Source organism: Gopherus evgoodei, chromosome 7 (genome assembly GCF_007399415.2).
Source record: "Gopherus evgoodei ecotype Sinaloan lineage chromosome 7, rGopEvg1_v1.p, whole genome shotgun sequence".
Classification (NCBI taxonomy): Eukaryota; Metazoa; Chordata; order Testudines; family Testudinidae; genus Gopherus; species Gopherus evgoodei.
In genome coordinates this window covers 99,207,660-99,234,273 of record NC_044328.1, presented here as the reverse complement: position 1 = coordinate 99,234,273, position 26,614 = coordinate 99,207,660, and the positions used below count along the sequence as shown (strand labels likewise).

The following is a 26,614-nucleotide window of genomic DNA, read 5'->3' as shown; positions in this document are numbered from 1 at the left end:
GTTCTTTACACCCACTGAGATTGCAAGCTCTTTTGGGCAGGGACAACCTTTTTGTTAGATGATTGTACAGCACCTTGGGGCCCAGATCCTTAACTGGTGACCCTTAAGCACTGCCAGGAAAAAACCCCAGCTTTTATCCCCATGTAATTAATCACAGAGAACCTGCTTCTGGTCTCCATTACACCACCATAAATCAGGAGTAACTCCACTGCAGACAGAGGGCTAGATTCTCCACTGGTAAATCAGTGGAACTCTGTTGACTTCACCAGTTCAGAATCTGGCCCCCTGGATTTAAAACTGTTGTAAAGTCAGACCAGAATGAAATCCAGAGACTGCCATGGGAATGTTCCCACATACTCCAGGCTGAATTTGGTCCAGTTTATCTGTTTTGCAGCCTGAAGGCTTGAAAAGTTGTCAAAACACTTATTTAAACCAAAATTGCAGCTTCTCTCAGGCAGCATTGCCTTATAAGGCACCGTAATCACATACACATTTGTCTCCTTTGTGAAGCCTCCCAACAGAAACAGATGGGCAGCATAAACAAGAACTGAGACAGTTGTGCAGTGACAAGATGAGAGCTTGTTAGTTTAATGAGTCATTATTTATTCCCCTCTAGAAAAGATTAAACAAAATGATACACTCTGTACAAAACAGCAAATCAGTGACATTGAGATGTTGTAGGAAAAACATATTCTGATGCAGAGGGAGGAACAGAGAGTCAGTGCACCTTAATTCCTTGCGGGTACACATCTTAAACTGTGAATTGAGGCTGCCAGAAATGTCCATGAATAATGATGCTTTGAACTTAATTACTGCCTTTAATCCAGTGGGTTCTTACATACATCAAACCTTGATATGTGTGGTGAAGGGAAGACATTTTTTTAAATCCCTATTTATAGATGGGGAAACTGAGGAAGAGAGAGTTGTGACTTGCCCAAGATCACACGGTAAATCAGTGGCAGAGCTAGGAACAGCACTGAGTCCTGGGTCCTCACTGCTTCTAAGCACAAGACAACACCCTCCTCCCAGAGCTGGGAATAGAACTCAAGAGTCCTGACTCCCAGGTCCCTTGCCCTAAGCATTAAACTACATTCCCCTCCCAGAGATTGGACTAGAACCCTGGAGTCAAAGGGAACTGATAGTATAAACACCTATGTCCTCTCTCATACCCCACGTCTGGGTGTTTGGAAGGATTTTAAGGGAGTCAGGCACCCAATTCCTATTACATTTCAGATGGATTTGGGTGTCTAACTCCAGCAGGCTTTTTCCATTCCTAGCCCAAAAAACTATGCAAGTCTGAATTATTCCATATTGTTCCAACAAGGCATCCCCCAGAGGTTAGTTGAGCAGTCTTTTAAGTCCTTCCTTATATCCTACCTCTGCCATGACACCTACAAATCATTCTTGTCTGACACTGGTTAGGTTAGTAACAGTGGAGACTACTATTTCTCTGCTACATGCTGTTTCTTTTATTATTCCTTCATCCTCTCTACCCACTCAGTTGTGTGTTCTGTCCAGTATTTACATAGTAAAATTGTGGAGGCAGAAGTGGTCTTCTGTATTAAAATGTCTGTATAATACCTAGCACCATAGTGCCTTGATATTTGACTGGCTGGAAGAATGGCTACTAGACTGAGACTCTGGAGTGTTAGGTTCAATTCCTGGATTCCCCTGTGTGACCTTGGCAAGGAACTTAAACGCCTTTAAAAATCTGTCCATTGAGCTATCTTTTGCCTCAGTTCTTCCAGCTGTAAATGGGGACAATGCATCACAGGAGTGTTACAAGTATATGGTCCATTAATGATGATGATACACAAGTACTGAGATAGACTAAAGTTGCTACCTAGGGTACTAACGGATTATAAATAAATAAGAGCAAGGGCTGATATTTAAAAAACCACCTAGGGAATTTTAATGGGAATTGGGAGTCCAAATCTTTTAGGCAACTTTGAACATATGACCCACTTGAGCAAATGGAACCATCTGTTGTCTTGGTTATTTCTGCAGTTCTAATGCCAGCAGAATTTAGATTTCCATCAGTTTTAAGGCCAGAAGGGACCATCAACAGCCTGCATAACACCGGCTAAAAAATGTCCCCACAAATTCCTGCATCAAACTCAACAATTTGTGGTTGAATTGGAGTCTACAAACTGAGAGACACTCTAAGTGATGGAGAATTTACCACATCCCTTGGTAATCTGTTCCAGTGGTTAATTATCCTTGCTGTTGAAAAGTTTCATCTTATTTCCAGCTTGAAGTATGATGACTTAAACTTCCAATCATTGACTCTAGTTATGCCTACATCTGCTAAAATATACAGTCTGCTAATTTTTACTCCTAGCTTTTTTTTTTTTTATAAAGAAGGATCATCATCAAAGCCAAATGGATTTTTTTCCTAGTTGCTTTACTCGTAAAGTAGCAGATTATTTTAAAAATTCATAATAAAGAGGTTAAAAAAATTGCTTACAGTCCATTTGACAATTCAAGTTATCTGGCAAACAGCAAGTGTTCAGGTTTTCAAATAGTAAATACAGATAGGAAGACAGTTTGATTCAGAACAGCATGAATCAACTTGATTGAGTTGTACTACATCTCTGGGTGAGTTACATGACTAATGTGGACAGTGAATCTTGATTACAATGCTAATGAGAAATCCCTTATATATGTGGTTATACTCCCATCTACATCTTTTTTTCCTTTAACAAAGACCTCAGTGATCTGGCACTCTCACAGGCTCTACTTTAACAAAGTTCTGTGTAAAATAGTCTCTCAATCTGAACCAGGATAATTTTGAATTAAACTCTTGATATTCCACGGCATCATTCACACCACACCCACTACAAATACTTTAAAATGACACAATCCTTTTAAAAAAAGAGTCATATCCCTTAAAATTTATTCATATCAGTAAGTTAGAGGTCTTATTGCTAAGCAGCAACTTATTGCTGATACTGAACTTATCATAGTTTCATACATTTTTCAGTACTGAGCAACATTCAAAGGCCTGCAGAAAGCAACATAAAAAAAACCTGTCGATATGGTGTGCATTGGTGAAAAGTAAGCAACACAATACTAAAAGCTTAATACCCTATTACTATAAGATGCACAATTGGGATTCCAAACAGGATAAATTTCACTAATTCAAACTGGCCCAGTTAACCATATTCCATATTGGGGGGGGAAATTCTTATCTACAAAACTCAACATTTTAAAGTCTTTCCCCACGGAAGTCCCTTTAGTTTTCATGTCAGGATTTCTTGCCTGCCAGAATCTTGTATCACTTTCCCAGCTTGGTGTTTATCCATGACCTGAAGGACATCGTCCAAGATAGAAGGCCCAAGATCCACATGGAGGGAGAGCAGGGAACCAGCATGGGACATAAAGGACTCATCCTTATTTTTCTCTTCAACAAACCCATTCTGAGGGATGGCAAACAGTTCATTGGAGCTGCAGAGATGAGAGATAGGTTCAGAAGTCCTGCTGTCCTTGGATGAAGTCAGTTCTGACACAGCTTCCTTGCCTTGCACAGCTGGTTGAACTTTATCATCAAGGTGCAGCCTTGGTGGCTTTGGTGGGGCCTGGGTAGAGGGCAACATTAGAGCCTGTGGACCCCCAATGACAGGCAGTGAGATAGCATTCTTTAAGAGTGGCGAGGGGGCTTCAGAAAATGGTTGCTCATGACCAGAGATGGTAGCAGTCCTTGAGAACTCAAATGGCACTCCACAGTGGCTGCCCCTGTCAGAATCTAGGCTACCTTCAGTCCTTGGTAGAAGGTGGAATTTCCCTTGCAAGAAAGAAATATCCCCAAACATATCATTCTCCCCTCCACTCCCTATGTGAATAGTGTGTCTGAAGTCTCCCAAGGGGGGGCTGATCATATCAGAAGAAAGGATATCTCTGAGCTTTTCCTTCTTGCCCTTCCTACTGCCTCTTTTCAAGTAGATTGGGACCTTGGTGGACATCTTGCCGATTACTAAAGCCTTTACTATTCAGAGCTGGCCTGGCAAGTCCATCAAAATAATCCCTCAGATGAGGGTATCTTTTTGGATCCTAAAACACAGGTTTCAAAATAATCTAAATGTTTTCTGCCATTTTTTATAAAGAAATGTTTATAAATGGAGTAGTAACGTGTAGGAGAAAAAGTTCTCACTGTCAAAATGCTTCAGGGAAATTAATTCCAGCCACTCACAGTTTCTCTTTCCAAAGTTTGTTGGATACGTCACAGATAACAAAATGACCCAAGTAATTCATTCCAGGCACTTGTGATGTCTTTTGAGAGTTCATCAGTAAATCTGTTGCCTCAGAAAAATCAGCTTAAACTCTTAAAGTCGGAATCAACAAAATGTATTAAATCCAGGGTGATTCATATTTGATAAGGCTGAATGGAGACGTGTTAAGAAGTTGCACAAGTGACATGTTCCCAGTGGGGGCTGAGATTAGGAACACACAGCTTCACCAGTCAATTTGTTCTGTTCTAAATTTTCTTGAAGATGAAACTTGTCAACTCAGCAGAGGAGTATGAACTTCCATTCCCTGACTCTGCCATTCATAATTCCAGGTTTTACAACACTTCCAGTCAAACACTGTATAAAACAGATTAATAACAAAAAATAGTTAGTTTTTTTTAATCTTAGTCAAGATCAGTCATTTTTAGTTATGCTGGAAAAGTTCAGTATGTATTTCAAGGAGCACTAGTAACCTTTAAAATTACCATAGCTTTTGAAATGAATTCTGCTTTTCCATGATTGGCACCAAGTTACACAAGTCAATGTGTATGCATGAGTCACAGAGATTAGGAGAATACACAAAAATCGACATTTATGCAAACAAGAATATAATCCATAGTTATGCTAGTGAGGATAAATAATTGTAAATTAGAGCAACCTTCATGTCTTAAACCAAGCACTAAGTGCCTGGGGTTGGGAAGAAACATCAAGTGAGACTTTCCAAAGTGCCTAAGTGGTTTAGGAGCTTCCACATAGGTGCTTTTTAACATCTCGCCCTTCCCCCATAAGTATGCCCCTGAAGAATTGCCTATTACGTGGAATTTACACCTTTCTCTGATGCATCTGGTACTGGACACAGCTCAGATCAATGACTGACCAGACATAGCTCAGTGGTGGGAGTACTATGCTAAAGGGACTCTGAATCTGATGGAAGGAGGCCAGGATACTGGACTACATAGGCCCACTGGTCTGATAAAGCATGAACTGTGGGAATACTGAGCTGGATGGATTCACTGGACTGATCTAGTTTGACAATTTTTATGTTCCTAAGTTTCAAAAAGCTTCCCATCTCCTCATCCATCTTTCAGATGGATGAATGACAACTAACCAGATACTGATACCACTTGAAAGAAAGATACAATACAACTACAGGACTGGGAGACAGGAATTCCTCGATTCTTGGCTCTGCTACTGAGTCCCCGTGCATAAGCTTGGACAAATCTCTTCACCTCTCTGTGCCTCAGCTTCCCTAAACTATAAAATAGGAACCATAACACTGCCCTAAGCCACAGGGGTATTGGGCAGGTTAAATAGTTCATGCATGTAAAGCTCTTTGAAGACAAATATTATGATCTCTTCAAGGAAGGGACTGCTTATTGCTACATATCTACAGCACATTGCACAATAATCCTCTGCTCTCAGTTGAGGCCTTAGGCACTACCATGATGCAAACAACTGAAGAAACATAAAATACTATTGACCACAGGCCTGTTTACACTCCAGTCAAATACCCAACTATTCAGAGCAAGCAGACCTCTTTGCTCAGTATACTCAGCACTTCTGGAAAGAAAAGAAGAGCGTCTGCCAAGCAGCTGAGACACTGTAGGCCAGTTCTTCCTCCTCCAGACAATCCCAAGCCATGATGAATTTTGCAAGAGAGTCACTCAACATTCCAAAGTGAACCACATTTGCAATGTTTCATTTGCAGCCACTTAAAAACAAATGCAAGACAACCAGCTGAAAGCTCTGTTGGACTCTGGGAGTTTGTTTTACCTTCTATTTTAAAGCCCAATCAAAAGATCTCCGCAAAACCACATTTAAAAAGAAACAACTTTGTGCCAAAGGTAGAGGGGAAGCTATGTGATGTGCACACCACGCAGTAATGAGAGGGGGAGTCGCCAGCACATATCAATGTTGTTAAAAACTCAAGAGCTTTTTTTAAATTCAGGATGGTTTTTAAATGTCAGCCTGTGCCAAATGAATTAAGCAGGATTCCCTTTGGGGCAGCTCTTCTCACAGTAACATTTCAAGTATTAGCACTGATTGGAAGGCATGAGATGCACTGTCCTAGGGATGGGAGTTCCACAACCACCGATCCCAAGAGAAGAAGGTGGGTGGTGGTGGTTGGAGACTCCCTCCTCAGGGGGACTGAGTCATTTATCTGCCATCCCAACCAGGAAAACTGAGAAGTGTGCTGCTTGCCAGGAGCTAGGATTCACGATGTGATGGAGAGACTGCAGAGACTCAAGCTCTCGGAGCACTACCCCTTCCTGCTTCTCCACATGTGCACTAATGATACTACCAAGAATGACCTTGAGCGAATCACTGCAGACTATGTGGCTCTGGAAAGAAGGATAAATGAGTTTGAGGCACAAGTGGTGTTCTTGTCTATCCTCTCTGTGGAAGGAAAAGGCCAGGGTAGAGACTATCGAATCATGGAAGTCAACAAATGGCTAGCAGATGGTGTCGGAGAGAAGGCTTTGGATTCTTGGACCATGGGATGGTGTTCCAAGAAGGAGTGCTAGGCAGAGTCAGGTTCCACTTAACGAAAAGAGGAAAGAGCATCTTAGGAAGCAGGCTGGCTGACTTAGTGAGGAGGGCTTTAAACTAGGTTCACCAAGGGAGACCAAAGCACTGAGGTGAGTGGGATACTGGGAGAAAGCACGAGAGCACAAGAGGAGAGGACTCCTGCCTCATACTGAGAAAGCAGGACGATCCGCGAGTTATCTTAATTGCCTACACACAAATGCAAAGAGCCTGGGAAACAAGCAGGGAGAACTGGAAGTCCTGGCACAGTCAAGGAATTATGATGTGCTTGGAATAACAGAGACTTAGTGGGATAACTCACATGACTGGAGTACTGTCATGGATGGATTTAAACTGTTCAGGAAGGACAGGCAGGGCAGAAAAGGTCAGGGAGTTGCATTGTATGTAAGAGAGTAGTATGACTGCTCAGAGCTCCGGTATGAAATTGCAGAAAAACCTGAGAGAGTCTCTGGATTAAAGTTTAGAAGTGTGAGCAACAAGGGTAATATCGTGGTGGGAGTCTGCTATAGACCACCAGACCAGGGGGATGAGATGGACGAGGCTTTCTTCTGGCAACTAACAGAAGTTACTAGATCACAGGCCCTGGTTCTCATGAGGGACTCAAATCACCCCGATATCTGCTGGCAGAGCAATACAGCGGTGCACAGACAATCCAGGAAGTTTTTTGGAAAACATAGGGGACAATTTCCTGGTGCAAGTGCTGGAGGAACCAATTAGGGGCAGAGCTCTTCTTGACCTGCTGCTCACGAACAGGGAAGAATTAGTAGAGGAAGCAAAAGTGGATGGAAACCTGAGAGGCAGTAACCATGAAATGGTTGAGTTCAGGATCCTGACAAAAGGAGGAAAGAAGAGCAGCAGAATATGGACCCTGGACTTCAGAAAAGTAGACTGACTCCCTAAGGGAACTGATGGGCAAGGTCCTTTGTGAGAATAACATGAGGGGGAAAGGAGTCCAGGAGAGCTGGCTGTATTTTAAAGAATCCTTATTGAGGTTGCAGGAACACACCATCCCAATGTGTAGAAAGAATAGTAAATATGGCAGGCAACCAGCTTGGCTTAACAGTGAAATCCCTGCTGATCTTAAACGCAAAAAAGAAGAAGTTTACAAGAAGTGGAAGTTAGGATAAATGACAAGGGAGGAGTATAAAAATATTGCTCAGGCATGCAGGAGTGAAATCAGGAAGGCCAAATCACACTTGGAGTTGCAGCTAGCAAGAGATGTTAAGAGTTACAAGAAGGATTTCTTCAGGTGTGTTAGCAACAAGAAGGAAGTCAAGGAAAGTGTTGGGCCCCTTACTGAATGAGAGAGGCAACCTAGTGACAGAGGATGTGGAAAAAGCTAATGTACTCAACGCTTTTTTTGCCTCTGTCTTCACAAACAAGGTCAGCTCCCAAACTACTGCACTGGGCAGCACATCATGGGCAGGAGGTAACCAGCCCTCTGTGGAGAAAGAAGTAGTTCAGGACTATTTAGAAAAGCTGGATGAGCACAAATCCATGCGGCCAGATGCACTGCATCTGAGGGTGCTAAAGGAATTGGCAGATATGATTTCAGAACCATTGGCCATTATTTTTTAAAACTCATGGTGATCAGGGGAGGTCACAGATGACTGGAAAAAGGCTAATGTAGTGCCCATCTTTAAAAAAGGGAAGGAGGAGGATCTGGGGAACTACAGGCCAGTCAGCCTCAACTCAGTTCCTGGAAAAATCATGGAGCAGATCCTCAAGGACTCAATTCTGAAGCACTTAGAGGAGAGGAAAGTGATCAGGAACAGTCAGCATGGATTCACCAAGGGCAAGTCATGCCTGACTAACCTAATTGCCTTCTATGACGAGGTAACTGGCTCTATGGATGAGGGGAAAGCAGTGGATGTGTTATTTCTTGGCTTTAGCAAAGCTTTTGATATGGTCTCCCACAGTATTCTTCCCAGCAAGTTAACAAGGACAAGTGCAAAGTCCTGCACTTAGGACGGAAGAATCCCATGCACTGCTACAGACTAGGGACCAAATGGCTAGGCAGCAGTTCTGCAGAAAAGGACCTTGGGGTTACAGTGGACGAGAAGCTGTGTCGACAGTGTGCCCTTGTTGTCAAGAAGGCTAATGGCATTTTGGGCTGTATAAATAGGGGCATTGCCATCAGATTGAGGGACGTGATAATTCCCCTCTATTTGGCATTGATGAGGCCTCATTTGGAGTACTGTGTCCAGTTTTGGGCCCCACACTACAAGGAGGATGTAGAAAAATTGGAAAGAGTCCAGCAGAGGGCAACAAAAATGATTAGGGGGCTGGAGCACATGGCTTATGAAGAGAGGCTGAAGGAACTGGGATTGTTTAGTCTGCAGAAGAGAAGAATGGGGGGGTGGGGTGTGATAGCTACTTTCAACTAACTGAAAGGGGATTCCAAAGAGGATGGATCTAGACTGTTCTCAGTGCTGACAGATGACAGAACAAGGAGTAATGGTCTCAAGTTGCAGTGGGGGAGGTTTAGGTTGGATATTAGGAAAACATTTTCACTAGGAGGGTGGTGAAGCACTGGAATGTGTTACCTAAGGAGGTGGTGGAATCTCCTTCCTTAGAGGTTTTTTAAGGGCCGGCTTGACAAAGCCCTGACTGGTATGATTTAGTTGGGAATTGGTCCTGCTTTGAACAGGGGGTTGGGACTAGATACCTCCTGAGGTCCCTTCCAACCCTGATATTCTATGATTCTGTAATTGTTATGAGCTGGGTGAAACTTTGTTATAGATTGAGTTAAAATTTCCAACTAAGACAAAAAGTTTATGAACTCACCCCAGGGCTTTTTGCTGATTATTCTTTTCAGGGGGGTGAGAGAGTGAGGGAGGAAGGCAGAATAGAAAAACTGAGGAAGTCAGAGAGAGTCTAAGGGAGCAGCTGAAAGAGACCCGGGGAGAGGTGTTTGGTCAGGGGAACAGGCTGTGAGCAAAGGAAACTGTTTCCTGCTATTTGATTCCTTCTGGGTTCAGAGTTTCAGGACTTTGTCCATTCTTTGTAAATAAACTGCACCAAAGAAAATACTAGACTCCATCAATTTCTACTTCCAACTGGAACATCCACAGGGTCCGAAAACTTTGGCTAGCTGCTCAGGTAAAAAAGGGGCAACACTGAGGTCAAGAGTGGGATCCAGTCTCCAAGGAGAAAAATTGTGTGCTGGTATTCCTGTTGAACCAAGATGGAGCAAATGATTACGATGCTTGCAGAAATCAAAGATGGCCAAAAGGAACTGAAATAGGACCTTGAAGCATCACAACAGAAAGTAAAGCAGCATCTGGAAGATTCCAGAAAGGGCAGAGGGTTGATTTTCAGGTAGAGGTCAAATCGGTGTGGGAGCAACAACTCCTTATGTTCAGACAGGTTGGGAAGCCCAGCTACAAAGCTCCAGGCTGGAATGACAAGACAGGTCAAAGAGGTGACCAGTAACCTGAGTGCCACAGACCAGGGGTTTTGTCCATTAAATAGTGGAGATCAGGAAAGCTTTAGCCAACTTGAAACTTGCTAACAGAGAGGGATAGCTCAGTGGTTTGAGCATTGGCCTGCTAAATCCAGGGTTGTTAGTTCAATCCTTGAGGAGCCCATTTAGGGAACTGGGGTAAAAATCTGTCTGGGGATTGGTCCTGCTTCGAGCAGGGGGTTGGACTAGATGGCCTCCTGAGGTCCCTTCCAACCCTAATATTCTATAAGCAGCAGCAAGGACTAGGAGCTGAAAATTCAGTTCCAAAAGAAAACCAAAACATCACAGATCACAGTGGAAGACAGCTGCCTGGATAAGAAATTAAGCCAGCCAGAGGACTCTGGTAAGACCAGACATTTACAACAGTTGTCTACCCTGTTTGTAACCCACAAAGTCCCTGAGGGGCCAGCTCCAGTGATGCAAAAACCTACGATCTTTGAGGGGAAAACTCGCTGGGAGGCTTATTTGGCTCAATTCAATATTCTAGCTCAAATCAATGCTGTGAGATAGACAGAAAGGGGGGTTACTAGTGTCCAGCTTGAGTGGCCCAGCTCTGATAGTGCTGCAGAACTTACCCTCAGAAAAGAGATGGAGTTATCCAGACCTGGAGTCAGCCATCAATCTGAGCTAGCCAGGGCACAGCTAAGATCTAGAAAAAAAGGGAAAGAAGAAACCCCACTTGAACTAGCAGAGGACCTCAGAGACTTATGTGCCTAGCATATCCACATATCAATAGATGGGTAATGGATCAATGTGTAGATGCTCAGCTGAATGCTGACCTGCAGATCAGTATCAACAAAAGGAGGTCAAAGTCATTCCGAGAGGCTGTGGAATTTGCTACAGAACTTGAATCTTGAAGAGGAAGCAGCTATTAGTGAGGAAGATGGAAGCTGATTACCTTGATCTCTGCAACTACAATTATGTTTCTAATATATACGATGGAAAGGAGGATTCTAATCTGGATCACGACAAATTAAATGATTGGAACAAATGATAAATATTATTTGTACAAAGGAAATTGGCAATAATTAAAAATATTAAAGGAAAACAATTCAGTTAAATGCTGTTCCTGTGACAAAACTAGCCACAAAAAGGAGTGTTATACATTTAAGGAAGGCCAAGATAGAATATCACAAGTGTCTAGTGAAAGCTTCTCTCCTAGTCTGAGAAATGGGGGGACATTAAGCTGAAGGGGAAAAGCTTGGAGATACAAGGATCAGCCCCAGTTTTTGTTTAGATCTGGGCAGCTAGACAGTAATAATGGGAGTTTGGCTACTGAGTGTGTATAGGATCTGTGATGTGTATTCTCAGGGGAATCTTAGCTCCTAACTTTCTTGTAGTTCTGAAACAAGAACTGATCCCATTTCCTTTGCTGAATGACTCTGACAAACAGCAAATAGTGAGAAAAGGCACTGCACTTGCGAAATGTGAGCTGGGTATCTGGTAAATACTGTTATGGAAGAAAACGACAATTGGGAAAGTGAGCTCCCAGAGTCGGACTTGTTCCAGCACAGTGCTGTACGCTTACCCAGGGAACAGCAGAACAGTCTGAGGGCTGACCTATGCTGTAAATTGATCTAAGTTACACTAGTTCAGTTACGCAAGTTATGTAACTGAAGTTGATCTAACTTAGATCAATATACAGCAGTGTCTACACTGCGCAATGTTGACAGGAGATGCTCTCCCGTCACCATAGCTTCCACCTCTCAGGGCTGGTCTACGCTAGGAGTGGGTATCAATCTAAGATATGCAACTTCAGCTACGTGAATAGCATAGCTGAAGTCGAAGTATCTTAGATTGATTTACCTCGGGTCTTCACGGCGCGGGATCGATGTCCGCGGCTCCCCGTGTTGACTCCGCTACCGCCGCTTGCTCCAGTGGAGTTCCGGAGTCGACGGGAGCGTGTTCGGGGATTGATATATCACGTCTAGATGATATCCCTGAAAAAATCGATCGCTACCCACCGATATGGCGGGTAGTCTGGACATACTGTCAGGAAGGTAGAGTACAAATGTGGAGGGGAGAGCGCTCTCCCATTGACTTAGCGTGACTTCACCAGACTCTCTAAACCGGCACCGTTGCATCTATCGCACCAGTGCCAGTTTAGCCAGTAGCACTGACATGGCTTAAGATTTTCTGGTTAGAAATTAAGAATTGTTCTCCTTATCCAACAAGGCTATAGATTCTACTCAACTGGTCCAACACAAGATTGATACTGGGGGAAACCAACCCATTAAACAGCCATCTCACCGGTTGCCAGAAGCTAAAAGGGAAGAGGCACTACAGGCCATTGAGAAAAGGTATCAGGAATGGAAGGCATATCAAGTCTTCAACCAGTCGTTGGGGCTCACCCATCGTTCTGGTTAAGAAAAAGAATGGCAGCACCAGATTCTGTGTGGACTGTAGAAAATTAAATGATAACCTGGATGCTGTAAAAAGTGGGTATGGCAAGTGGAAGTGGATCCAAAAGAAAGGGGAAAAACTGTTTTCACAGCAGGACAAGGCTTGTGGCAATTTAAAGTGGTGGCTTTCGGTTTGTGCACTAAGAGGCTAATGGAGAGGGTATTATGTGGGATGCCCTCTCAGCCTGTCTATTATACCTAGATGATATTCTGGTGCATGCTTAAAGAGTTGAGCAGGGACTAAAACATTTTCTAACGGTCTGTGATAAGCTGAAGGTGGCCAATTTGAAACTGAACCCAAAGAAATGTGACTGGTTCCAAAAAGAGGTAATCTGCCGTGAGCCAGCCATGCCAAACGTGCAGAAAAAACACAGAAATTGTGTTTTTGGCTTAATTGGCCTGTGAGTTGCTTGTTGGCTAAGTTTTGGCTTGTAGCTTGTAGCTTCTTTTTTCTGATTGGCTCCCAGCAAGCAGAAGAGCATCTTCTGTCGACATTGCGCAGTGTAGACGCTGCTGTAAATTGACCTAAGTTATATCTATATTATAAGTGTAACTTAGATCGACTTACTACATTAGTGTAGACCAGCCCTTAGACTATTCTGCTGGCAAGGGGGGGGGGGAGAGATTCGGGTGCACAGCGGGCCCACCACAGATCCAGACTGCACACCGGAGGGATCTAGTTACATAGTATGTTGGGATTCTTAGGGATTGGCTTGTTTTGAAATGATTTTTGGCTTATTGTGAAAGTTGGGGTGTTTATGTATCGTGTGAAAGTTGGCAACTGTGCAGTGGGCACACAATTAGCAAGGGAGGAATTTCCCCTGACCAGAAGAAAACTGTGGCTGTACAGAGCTAGTCAGTTCCCCAGACACTCTCCGATGTGCAGTGTTTTACAGGGCTCTGCTCCTGTTACTGAAGGTTTATTTGCAGATTTGCCAATATTGCAAAACTACTGCCCGGGTTGGGTGAGAAAGGGAAACCACTTCACTGATCAGCAGAGTACGATGTAGTATTTTCAGAATCGACAAAGGCTCTTCTGACCAGTCCCGTCTTGGCCCACCCATGATTCAAAACCCTTTTCATACTGGACACAGATGCTAGTGCTTACAGATTGGGGGCAGTTCTGAGAGAAATTATGACACCACCCAAAAAAGAACTCCTAGCTGTGGTTAAATCTATAGAACATTTTCATCACCCTGTGTGAGAGGAAGGTTATGGTCAGGACAGACCTGCAACGGCTCTTTAGATTCAGGAATCTTGAGGGACAGCTTGCCAGGGGGTTGAAGAAACTGCAGTGTTACAATTTTGCAATCACAGAGAGGCATGGCCATAAGCATGGTAATGCTGATGCCCTTGTCCAGACAGGTCTCTTGCGAAGCTAATTGCAAACACTGCCCCAAGCAGGAGAGCAAGGAATTAGCTGCTCAAGGGAATGGGAGTGCCTCTACTCCTTTCCTCTAATCTAATGCTCAGAAATGCCTCTATGCCTGGTTCATCCACCAAAAAGACTGGGAAAAGAGGTAGCAGAAATGGACTCCAGCGCAACTAAAAACTTCCCCCAGATACAGGATAGGGCCTATTGGAAAATCAACTGGAAAATGTATCCACCCTGGAATGTAGTGTCTCCTCATAGTAAAATCTTTCTGGTCACAGTGGGAAAGCTTAGAATTGAAAAATGAAATATTTTAGAGGTGATGGGAGAAACTAGAAGATGATGAGTACTGGTACACTGAAAAAGGAGGTCTTAAGGTTATGTCATGATCTTATAACTGCAGGACGTTTTGGGGTTGCAAAAACCTTTGACAAATTAAGGGATAAGTTCTACTGGGTAAAAAGCAGCCAAGACAGTTGGTGCAAGAAATATGCTGTTTGCATTGCGAAGATGGTCCCTGTGAAACAGGGAGAGCCCCTTTGCAGTACTATCTTGAGGGGACACCAACGGAGTGCATTACCATTGATGTTCTTGGGACCCTTGCCTGACAGAGGCTGACAATCAATACCGGCTGGTAGCTATTAGCTAATGAACTACTTCACAAAGTGGTCTACGCTTACCCAATAAAAAAATCAAGAGGCTGTGAAAATTGCAGGGGTCCTAATGAATGAATTCTTCACCAGATCTGCAGTCTTGGGTTACACACATATCGAGAGACTTTGAATCCAAAGTGTTTCAACAGGTTTCTGAGATTCTAGACATCCACAAAACTCACACCTACAATCTGATGGGATGGTGGAAAGCTTCAGTAGGGCTTGGCCGGGAGGGTTGGGGGAATGTCAGCTCGCTAACTTTGCAAAACAGCACCAAAGGGACGGGAACCAGCATATCCCATTCCTTTTGATGGCTCAGGAGAGTGAAAAATCCACCACCCCAAGAAATGTAGTTAAGCCAACCTAACCCACAGCACAGACCAGTAGTTTTCAAACTGCTGGTCCTGACCCAGTACTGGGTCGCGGAATGTAAGCCACTGGGTCGTGGCGGCTCTGGTCAGCACTGCCAACTGGGTCATTAAAAGTCCTGTCAGCAGTGCCACCTAGCTAAGGCAGGCTGGTCCCTACCTGTTCCGACACTGTTTCTAGGGCACAGCGCAGCCAGCAGCATGTCCAGCTCCTGGGCAGGGGGGCCACAGGACTCCGCGCACTACCCCAACCCTGAGCACTGGCTCCACACTCCCATTGGCCAGCTGGGCAGGCAGTGCCTGTGAGTGAGAGCTGCGCTAAGCCACTTGCATGCCTCTGTCTAGAAACCGGACTGGCTGCTGGCCACCTGCCTCTGCACCCCGATTGCGCTGCTGTCTGGGAGTCTCTGGAGGTAAGCCTACATCCCACCCCCCCTCAAACCCAGAGCCCCCTCCTGCACCCCAAACTCCTCATCCGTAGCCCCACCCCAGAGCCTGCACCCCAGGCCCAGAGCCCTGACCCCTTCCACACCTCAACCCCCTGCCCCAGTCCTGAGCCCCCCTTAACCCAGAGCCCCCTCCTGCACCCCAAACTCCTCATCCTCAGCAAGCCTGCACCCCAGCCCAGAGCCCTTACCCCTTCCACACCCCAACCCTTTGCCCCAGTCCTGAGCCCCCTTAACCCAGAACCCCCTCCTGCACCCCAAACTCCTCATCCCGAGCCCCAGCAAGATCCTGCACCCCCAGACCAGAGCCTGACTCCCTCTCACAGCCCAACCCCCTAACCCAGAGCCCCCTCCCACACCCTGAATCCCTCATTTCCGGCCTCAACCCTCACCCCTGTACCCCAACCCTCTGCCCCAGCCCTGAGCCCCTCCCACGCCCCTAACCCCTTGTCTCCAGCTCCGTTGGGTCATGGGCATCAAAACTTTTCTTCAACTGGTCGCTAGCAAAAAAGTTTGAAAACCATTGACAACAGAAAAATTCTTCCATCAACCTAGCTACCACCTACACCAAACACAAGAAACCCTCTCATCAGCATAAGTAGTATCTACACTTGAAATCCTACCCGCTGCAGCTGCGCCTATGTAGCATTTCAAGTGTAGACAAGCCCTTATAGAACAGCTATGACAGTACAAAGTGTATTCCAGCATGCCTCACGTTTGGGCAGGAGCTAAAGCAACCTCTTGTATGGAGTTTCTGAAGTGGAACAAAGGGATTTGAACCATTTGGACTGTGTGCAAACCCTAAAACCCAAAATTGAAAAAGTTCACACCTTTGTTAGGGAACATTTGAGGCCTCTGACAAAATGAAAAGGCTCTATGATAAAAAGGCATATGTAGAAACTTTTTAAAGAGAAGACATGATCTGGCTGCACAATCCTTGAAGGAAGAATGACAGAAGTCCTAAACTGGATGAATTTTGGGAGGGACCATATGCCATCTTGACACAAATAAATGAAGTGGTGTCCATGGTATGGTTAGATCCCAGGAGTAAGCCCAGAAGTTATCCATCAGGACCATCTGAGAAGATATCGGGGACAGAATGACAGAATTTCAGCTTGGCAACCCCTGAATCTGAGAAGGTAGGGGTATGTCTACACTGCAAAGTTGTCGACAACATTTTTGTCTTTCACGGGTACTTAAAGCCCCCCCGCTTAAAAGTTTTGCCAACCCAAAGTTCAGTGTGAACGCAGCTCTGTCGGCATGCGACAAAGCTAACGCTGCTCACAGGGCTGGAAGTATTTTGTCGGCAAAAGCGCCAACAAAGAGTGTTTTCACACACTGACTTTTATCGACAAGGCTGTGTCACTAAAAGCTGCATGGTGTAGACAAGCCCTAGCTGTGGCGATTGAAACTGGAAAAGTTGTTACAGAGATGAATTCCTCATTAGAACAAAATGACCAGGCTCTGCCTCAGCCATCAAATTCCACAGAAACAACCTCAGCAGAACACTGAAAGGCAATCCAGGGAGAGAAAAGCCCCAAAGGGATCTGAGTGGGAATAAAATTGTTTCGGGCTGGTGATATGAAACCTTCTCAACAAAAAGACACTGTATATGTGTAAACAGTTAACCTTGTATCATTTTAAATTTACTTTTAAAAATTTCTGTTTGGGATGGGCTCTTAAGTGCCACCACTAAAGGCTTCACTGGGACAAGGAGCAAACCTGGGGGCAGGTATTGTTATGGACAGAGTGGAACCTTGTTATGGGTTGAGTTAAAACCCCCACCCACAACAAAAGAAATGTGTGAACTGTGAATCTGCCCAGGGGCTTTTGGCTGAGTATTATTTTGGTATAGGGGGTTGTGGGGGAGGCCGAATACAAAAACTAGGAAAGACAGGGGCCTGGTTGACACCTAAAACTTAGGTCGACCTACCTATGTTGCCCAAGGGTGTGAAAAATTCACACATCCCTGAGAAACATAGTTAACACAACAGAAGCCCCAGCATAGACACCACTAGGTCCATGGAAGAATTCTTCTGTCAACCTTGCTACTGCTTCTCCAGGGGGTGAATTTACTGCTACTGCAGCCATGGAAAAACCCCCTTCCATTGCTCTACCAAGTGTCTGCTACATTACATCACCACAGCACTGTAGCTGGAGTGTTGCAGTTGTGCTACTATAGCACTTGCAGTGTAGACATACCCCCAGAGAGAGAGAAAGAGACTGAAGAAGCAGCTGAAAATGTGTGTGGCTGTCCCTGGAAGAAACCTGGGGAGAAGTTTTTGGGTCAGGGGAGCAGGCAGAAAAGCATGTTCTTGGTGCTGTGAGCAAAGGAAGCTGTTCCCTGCTATTTGATTCCTTCTGGATTCACAGACTCAGGACTTTGTCCATTCTTTGTAAATATACAAAACTATATCAAAGAAAATACAAGACTAGATCAATTTCTGCTTCCAGCTGGAACATCCTCAGGCCCCTAAAACTTTAACTGTTTGAGTCAAAAAGGAGCAACAGTGCTATTGGAGCAGTGTGCATGGCTATACCTGGAGTTGGATTTGTGTGCAGTTTTTGCCGCAAGACTTCGCTTACTTACCCTAAAAGCACAGGGGCAGATCTCAATCAGTATAGCTGCATTAACTTTAATGGAGCTGTGTCAATTTACATCAGCTGTAGTTCTTGTCCACCCATTAGGCATAGCTCTTATTCTGGACTAGTGGTAGAGGCACTGTCCAAGCACAGCGTTGAGAGCCTGAGGCTGTGAGAAGAACAAATTGTTTGTGTGTGCCTCAGTTTCCCTTTCTGTAAAATAAGACTCATTATTGCCCTGCTTTGGACCTAATTTACATTGATGTGAATAAGGAGTGGCTCCACTGAAGTCAGTGGAGTTACATACAGGGTCTGATTCTGATCTCACATTAGTTTTACACCAAAGCAACTTCATTGACTTCAGTGGTGTTATTCCTGATTAACATGACCACAAGTGACATCATAGTCAGGCCTAGTGAGTGCTAATTTTTAGTATTAGATAAGCCTGATCTCTGGAATGATTTACATACAAAGATCCTTCTAAGCTCTAGCTAGGCAGAGGTGGGAGTGGACTGGACGGGAGCTGCTTTTGAAAATCTCAATCCTAAAAAAATAACCAAAAATCTCCAGTCAGTCAAATGACCAGAATAAGTCCTTAACAAATGAACCTGCTGTCATTCAATAATAATCTAATTTCCTTTCTGCCCCATTCTCTGCACAATACAGTCCGTGTAGCTGCGTGCTGCCCAGCCTAGCAACATTAGTTGAGAAAGGAACAGCAACAACAAACAAACAAGCTTTGCAGAACTCAAGTTGCTAAGCAAAAATGGTGATTTCTCACTGAGCTCTGACTCCCAAGTGAAGGGGGAAAAGGAATATAACATGCCCCACAATATTATCACCTCCTGCTGCTACTATGGTTGTCACTGGCAGGACTGTACAGTTATAGCTGTTATATGGGGCTGATGGAACCTGAGTTCAGTTTCTGGCTCTGCCACTGGCCTGCTGGGTAACCTTAGCCAAGTGACTTCCCAAGCCTATCTGTAAAATGAGAATGACACTGATGCACTTTGAGACATCTGGATGAAGAGCTCTTGAAGAGCTAGGTATTAATTAATTATTATTATTCTAGGGTCACCAGTCCTAGACTGTTTTAGTAAGGAGAGGGGAAGGTATGTATAAAACTGCAGTGTTTTATTACTGGATAATGTCAGAAAGGAAACCTCCAACCCAACATGGCTGCACACAGGAGAGCCATATAAATGTTCGGCAATCATTTAGACTGGGATTTTTAAAGGAGGCTAAGGAACCTAATTTCCTTGAACTCCTTAAAGATTCTACCCTGAAACATTAACATGATCAGCTTAGATCTCTGTATTTCAATGGCTATTGTAACAAAACAGAGAACATCTTTGTATCCCCCTCCTAACTCCCACAGGGAATGACATCACATTCCTTTCTGTAATGCGCACCACACCCTTTTCTTTATAAAAATAGCAGCCTAGCCCTGTTTGTGCCTGTTACTGGCAAACCGTTTCCCTTTTGTCTTTCCTTCCTGGGGCAGCCTGAGAGGTTCAGTTTAACGGCTCCTTGCAGCACCTGCTCTGACAGGCTAATAGAGACCCCTCCCATCAGAGATTCAATGGCCTCAGTGCCTGCCCCCAAAACAAAGGCATCCTGTGATTGAGCCTCCCGCCCAGAGAGCTGACGCACAGGGCGCTTGGCGTATTCAAGGAGCAGTGGTTAGTATTGTGATGCAGTGCCCACTGAAATAGTTGGTAAAGCTCCCATGACGTAATGATGCAAGATCAAGCCAATTCTCATTTACACTAATCAGGCTCTGGCAGTGTAAACAGGTCCTTCGCATTCACTTTAGGGCTCCTTCACTTTATCAGAGTGGTGTAAAGGGACTTTAGTGCAAATGAGAATCAGACCTTACTCGTCTAGACAAAACCAAAGGTTACATCACAGATGGCTATTAACTGTTTTGATGACTGTACTGCCAAGAGACCCCAACTGGAAATAGGGCCCCGTGGCTGCAAAGATCATTTCCCTAGCCTGTCACTCTAACAGTTCACCTCTCCCTTTGAATACCTCCACTGCATAAAGCATAAGCTGCTTCTATTCACTTTCATGACCCTTCCCGGACAATCTCCAACCCACCCTATTTATCATGTCTCATCTGCTGTTGAGCTGTCAATGCTCACCTCTGATTGGCCCATGGTGCATGCCTGTGTTACCCACTTATTACATTTTCAAACAATCCCCTTTGTGCTTTCTCCCATGTTGCCTCTCATGTTTGGGAGGAGCTCTCTATAAACATCCACAAAGCCACCTCACTGTCGCTTCAAATCCCTCCTCAAATCTCTCCTTTGCTGGGAGGCCTACAAACAACTTGATAACAATCAGACCGCTATTATGCGGAGATCACTGCCCATCTATCATGCTCACCAACATTGTGTCATTGTTTCCTTGTATTCCCCCATCTGCCTGTATCCATCTGTTGTCTCTTGTATTAGATCTAAGCACCTCGGGGGAGGGATCAACTTTCTGTTCTGTGTTTGTACAGCACCTAGCACAACAGGGACCTGGTCCATGACCATGATTCCTGGGCACTCTGGTAATACAAATAAATAATAATTGTACTAGGGCACTGCACAGGTACAGAGGCCTAGTCTACACTTGAAAAGGTTTGCCAGGATAGCGATACAAATTCAGTTATGCCAGCAAACCTTCCTAATGTAGATGCAGCTTATACTGGCAAGCATGCTTTTGCTGGTATAGTTTACACCAATTAACTAAATAAGCTGGGGAGAGGGGAAATCACACCCCTAACTGACATTATTGTACTGGCAAAAGTTTCTAGCATAGATGCTTAGATCTAATACAAGAGACAACAGATGGATATAGGCAGATGGGGGAATACAAGGAAACAATGACACAATGCTGGTCATAGTAAGAGAGAGTCCCTATTCCAAAGAGTTTATAATCTAAACAAGCAAGATTGACAAAGAGTAAGAGGGGAAAATGCCAAAGCAAGTTAGTGCAGAGCTGGGAAGAGAACCCAGATCGTCTTGATCAAACTCCAGGAGTTCCCTCCCCAAACCTATGAAATGAGATTCAGATGTATATGCCAGGAGAGAGATGGAGAAAAGTACAACTTGGAAAATGTGCCTCACGGTCAGTAACAGGGTGAGATGGACCATCTGGAATTGGGTGGGGACCAGGTTTGGTGCAATTCCAGCTATCCAGACACTTGGTTCTCCTCAACATAAAAATAAAAAGAGGCAGGTGTCTTAATACAAGCCTGCTCCTGCAGCTAAAGTACTGGGGGCCCAGTTGTGATCTCATGTCAGGATAAATCAAGAGTTAACACCACTGAAGTCAATGTGTAATACTGCTGTCTGAGCTGGGAGTCAGGACAACTGGATTCTGCTCCCAGCTATACCACCAACTCAGCAGATGGCCGTGGATAAGGCAATCCCTTTACCTACCTCCCAGGAGTCTTGCCATTTAGTAAGGGAGAGGCAATGTGGCCTAGTAGATAGAGCACTGGACTAGGACCCAGGAGTCCTGGATTCAACTCCTGGCTCTGCCACTGCTTTGCTGGGTGACATTGAGCACGTCACTTCCCCTCTCTGTGCCTCAGTTTCTCCCATCTGCAAAATGGTGATAATGATTCTGCCCTCTTTTGTAAAGCACTTTGAAGTCTACTGATAAAAAGCACTGGGTATGTGCTAGGGATTAGTATTTATATTGCAGCAGCACCTTGGAGCCCTAGTCATGCAGCAGGACCCCATTGTGCTAAGTGCTGATCAAACAGAGAATGAGCCAGCCCTGCCCCAAAGAGCTTACAGTATTGTCCGCCATATTCTTCATCCCATCCTATCGCACAATCAGGGTCTCCAGCAGTAGCGGGATCAGAGTAATAGCAAGAGATTGATTCCTTGGTACGTGCTCCGGTGTTGGCATTGTAAACACTGTGAGGGAATGCTTATTTATTAGCATGGGAATTAAACCAAAAAAAAAGTCATGGAACCATTTTTGGTTATTCAAGTAGCTTGATTTTGCAAAATCTTAAATTATAAAAGAATGATCATCCCTAGCTCTTATCACCTGTAGATCTCAGAGCACTTTACAAAGGAGCTCAGGATCATTATCCTCCTCTTACAGATGGGGAAACTGAGGCACAGAGAGGGGAAAGGGACTCCCTCAAGGTTGCCCAGCAGGCCAGGGCAAAGCCAGGAATAGAACCCAGTTCTTCTAAATCCCAGTCTAGTGATCTAGCTACTAGGCCTGAGTCTCTTTTACCTCCAGCCCTCTCCCCACCTGGTGGTTTGTATAGTCATTAATACCTGTGGAGAGTGGATATAAGCCACTACCCAGATCAGAGTTTTCCACTCATTCACACTGATTAGCCACAGCATTACCCCAGGTTTATGCCAGTGTGACTCCATTTTCAGTTCAATGACACTGATACAGAACAGGAGAAATACAGTGGCGAACCATGGCAGCTAGCAGTAGAGTTTTGCACCTAGTCTGCACAGGTGTTAAATGACTCCATGATGTGCATACAAGGGAGAATCAGCTTCCCCACCCCTGTGCACACACACTCACATCCTTCAACTTCTGAGACTAAGGCCTTGTCTACATACTGAACTTACATACAGTGGTGAAAAGCCACAGTGTTACACCAATTAATTCAGAGGAGCTGCTCCTGATTTACACTAGTATAAGCAAGATCAGAATCTGGGAGCTTAGCACCAGTCCAAACTCCTAGGGCCAGATTCTCCACTGACCTGCAGCTGGGGAAGTCATTTACATCAAAGTGAAGGCAGCAAAGGTGTGTTTAAAATGTTACTAAGGGTACGTCTACACTACAGGATAAATTCGAATTAGCTAAAACCGATTTGATTAAACAGATATTATAAGGTCGATTGTGCGCATCCACACTAGGCACATTAATTCGGTGGTGTGCGTCCATGGTCTGAGGCTAGCATCGATTTCTGGAGCAGTGCATTGTGGGTAGCTACTGTAAAAGAATGAGGCCAATAACGTCGATTTGCGTCCACACTAACCCAAATCGATATAGTAATATCAATTTTAGCGTTACTCCTCTCGTTTTGTAGGAGTACAGAAATCGATTTAAAGAGCCCTTTAAATCGATATAAAGAGCAGTGTAGTGTGGATGGGTGTAGCATTAAATCGATTTAACGCTGTTAAAATCGGTTTAACAGCGTAGTATGGACCAGGCCTTAGTCAGAGCAGTGAATGATTTGCACCACTATAAATTACCACACAAGGTGAAAGGCAACAAGGAGACTGACTCCTTGTGTAGACACTATTTACACCAATGCAGCTTATCCTCAGGGTAAACTGCAGTGGTGGAAATCATGTAAAACACATCTACAGAGGGGCTTGCACCAATGGCTAACACCCCAATATAAACAAGGCCTTAGATTAAAATATTCCTTTTCCCCCCTGAAGGAATAGGAAGTCTTGTGCTGGCTGGTTTTCTTATACATGTAAGCACAGAGTTTGGAAGCATGCTAAGGGACTCACATTCCTTAGCAGAGAATCCACCTGGCTCTCCCATACATCCACTAGATGGCTGTATCTGTCAGGGACCATCTTAAAAGAAGTTTCACCTTTCCAGCCCCACAAAGGTCTCCGAGTTACATGAAGAGTCATATCCCTCATCCCCCTCACAGAACACTGTTTGTTTAGTGCTCCAGGGAAAACTTTTGCCCTATAGAGGAATGTTTTAAAAATACCCAAGATAGATTTATCTGTAGCGTGGATACAGCCCACACAACCTCATCCTCCATATCATCCAGTAAATGCCCCCCCCCCCCCCCAAAAAATAAAACCAATCCTTTGAGCCCACCCTACCAACATTATTCTGTCGCAAAACAATTTGAAAAGAAGATTCTCTTCAAGGGACCTCTGAGTCTTGAAGTTGACAACCTGCCCTGGAATCTCTCTTCCCTTGTTCTGTGTCTCCTCCCCTCACTGGCTTCCCCTGCTGTTGACTCCAAGCTAGTCCTGCCCACAAAGGATTTGGACAATGAAATGTATGTGCAAGTCCCACAAGGGAGATGAAGCACTCAGAACTACCCTTCTCCTGGAAGACCACTAGTCAGAAAGATGCCAGGAGACACCATATTAGCCCACCACAGAGTTGGGGAGGGATTGGTATAGCAAGGCAGGCAGGCTTTGGAAGCAAAGCCAATCCTAAGAAGTTATTTATTCCAGGACGCCCAAGACATTAGGTGAGTTGGTAGCCAGTAACATAGTATGCCAGCCACCTCAGCTATCAAGCAGCCAGGCAATGCAAGCTCAGGACTCTGGGGACTGGCAGCTATTCCCATTGCAAGCACCTCTTGTTGGCCAAGTTACAGAACACCAAAGTCATTGGAACCTGCATTCTTGCCTTGGCCAGTTGGAGGATGAAGGCAACTGTAATGATCATCTTCCTTAGAGAGGAGAGAATCATCTAAGGATGTGGGGGAAACTATGAAGAGGGCGAAGTTAGGCCCAAACGTGAGACTGGGTGACAAAAACCCGTAAAACGTGTCTAACTGTAAGATACACTGAACAAAGTAATGCTGTTTAGTGGCTACGATGCTGCGCTGAGTATCTGGAGAGGTGGGTTCTAGGCTCTTCCCCTCTCTTTGCCACTTGGCTATTTCCACTTTTCACCTGCCACGGTAATTAAACACTGGAATAAATTGCCTAGGGAGGTTGTGGAATCTCCATCATTCGAGATTTTTAAGAGCAGGTTAGACAAACACCTGTCAGGGATGGTCTAGATACTTAGTCCTGCCATGAGTGCAGATGACTGGACTAGATGACCTCTCAAGGTCCCTTCCAGTCCTACAATTCTATGACTCTGGAAGAGGGGTCCTCCGAAAACTAGCAACACCCTGTCTTACTGGGCACCTACTAGTGACAATCATTAATGAGATATAAGCCAACCTCTAACCATTAGGGTGAGAAGAAGGTTTCCCCTTGGGTCAAGTATTCCCATAATTGCCATCTACGGGTTTCTGGCATCTTCCTCTGAAGCAGCTGGTACTGGACAATGTTGGAGGCAGGATCCTGGACTGGATGGTAATTTCAATATTCTTGTATTAGGGTGGATTCCACTCCCAGTAACACAAGAGCAAACGGAGCCCCCTGGAATTACTTCAGATTTACACCTGCATGGTTCCCCAGCTATCCCCTACTATGTCACTTATTTAAGATCCATAAGGCCTGCTTCTCATTTACTCCAAGGCCCTTTACTCTGCTCTGCCAGTGTCAAGAGGTCTAAAAGTGAGAATCAATCCTTTATCCCATCATCCGGAACGTGACATCTATTTCAAGCAGCTCAGTTTGCCAAACTTAATCTAAAGATAGTTATAAACTTCACAGCTGGCTTCTAAAATTATATAAGGCAGGTTGCTGTATGTAGATCGTGCTAGATGTAGACATGTTACATAGGTGGTAAAAAAAACCTCATGGGAGACAACCAGAGCTTTATATAGAAGACGATGGGTAAATGATACCCTGAAGTCCAGCTCTAAATTTAAAAGGCAGTTACTAAGTTCCGCAGCTCAATTTAAAATGTGAGATAATTAATTTCTTCCCCCTCCCCTCTAGTTGCAAGCAGTAAGAGCAAATTTAACAAGTTTTACTGATTACAGATTTCACTCCCTTAAGCCAAATACCATGGAAAGTCAGCCCTGCTTGTTAACAGATGGAATGAGCCAGAAGGAGAGGGATCCCGTTTCAGTGCCAGGCCCGCTGCCCTTGACAAGGAAGAAAAGTGGTAGCAGCTACCAACTTACACTGCAAGAAAAAACACTGCCCTCCTGGTTCAGAAAGCTACGACTTTGCCCTCTTTCTGGGGCCTCAAAGCAACTCAGACATTCTTGGCCTCATGCACACATTCTGGCAGTGGAAATTATCCCCATTTTACAAACAGGGAAACCGAGGCAAAGAAAATATTCCACTATCACAGCCCCAACCCCACCCCCCAGAGCCATGAATAAAACTCAGGAGTGCTGACTCCCAGCCCCACTCTGCTCTAACCACTCATCCACACGCCCCTAACATAAGTGAGACCAGAGCCCAAGTGTCCTGACCCCCACTCTCCTCTCACAGCTGGGAACAGAACCCAAGAGGCCTGACTCCAAGCACAGCTTCTTGGGCTCTTCCGAAACTCCCGTCTCGGGCTCCGTGGCAAGTGAAACTGCTGCAGTCAGTGTATTAGCTGGCACTGCCAAGTACCCTCACACACGCATCCTTCAAAGTTTTGGGAGAGCTACCAAAAAAACCCGACAGCCACTCACTCCACCTCCCCGGTACTCACCCTTAGCCGGGCTGCTGGTGGCAGTGAGGCTCCTGCTCCGAGGTGCAGCCAGCAACTGAGTGAGCAGCAGCGGGTTCTTCCTTCCCTTGTTCCCCACCCTGCGTCTTCTTGAGCCAATGCACAGCGCGCTGCCTGCAATGTGTTCAGCGAGGGCTGCTCCCGAGCGAGCCAATGCCAAAGCTAGAATGGAGCGAGCCAGAGAAATAGCATGCAAACTCCTCCCCAGGCCAAGTGCACGAGCCAGCCCGCCCCAGC

General features: G+C 44.9%; 1 protein-coding gene across 2 annotated transcripts; it reads right to left on the bottom strand.

Annotated features, from left to right (window-relative positions):
• Nucleotides 1–795: 795 nt before the first annotated feature.
• Nucleotides 796–26,520, bottom strand: CDC42EP2 (CDC42 effector protein 2). Of its 2 annotated transcripts, XM_030569422.1 has the most exons (3): nucleotides 26,360–26,520; nucleotides 10,815–10,888; nucleotides 796–4,583 (listed from the first exon to the last, which is right to left on the bottom strand). In XM_030569422.1, the coding sequence occupies exon 3, from the start codon at nucleotides 3,960–3,962 to the stop codon at nucleotides 3,243–3,245; it is 720 nt and encodes a 239-aa protein (XP_030425282.1). In that variant the 5' UTR covers nucleotides 3,963–4,583; nucleotides 10,815–10,888; nucleotides 26,360–26,520; the 3' UTR covers nucleotides 796–3,242. The 2 variants fall into 2 exon arrangements, with proteins under 2 accessions (XP_030425282.1, XP_030425281.1); XM_030569421.1 differs by lacking the exon at nucleotides 10,815–10,888.
• Between the last annotated feature and the right edge of the window lie 94 nt (nucleotides 26,521–26,614).

Excerpts from the sequence above, each read along its gene's own strand:
- CDC42EP2 (XM_030569422.1), bottom strand. The coding sequence starts at position 3,962 with ATGTCCACCAAGGTCCCAATCTACTTGAAAAGAGGCAGTAGGAAGGGC.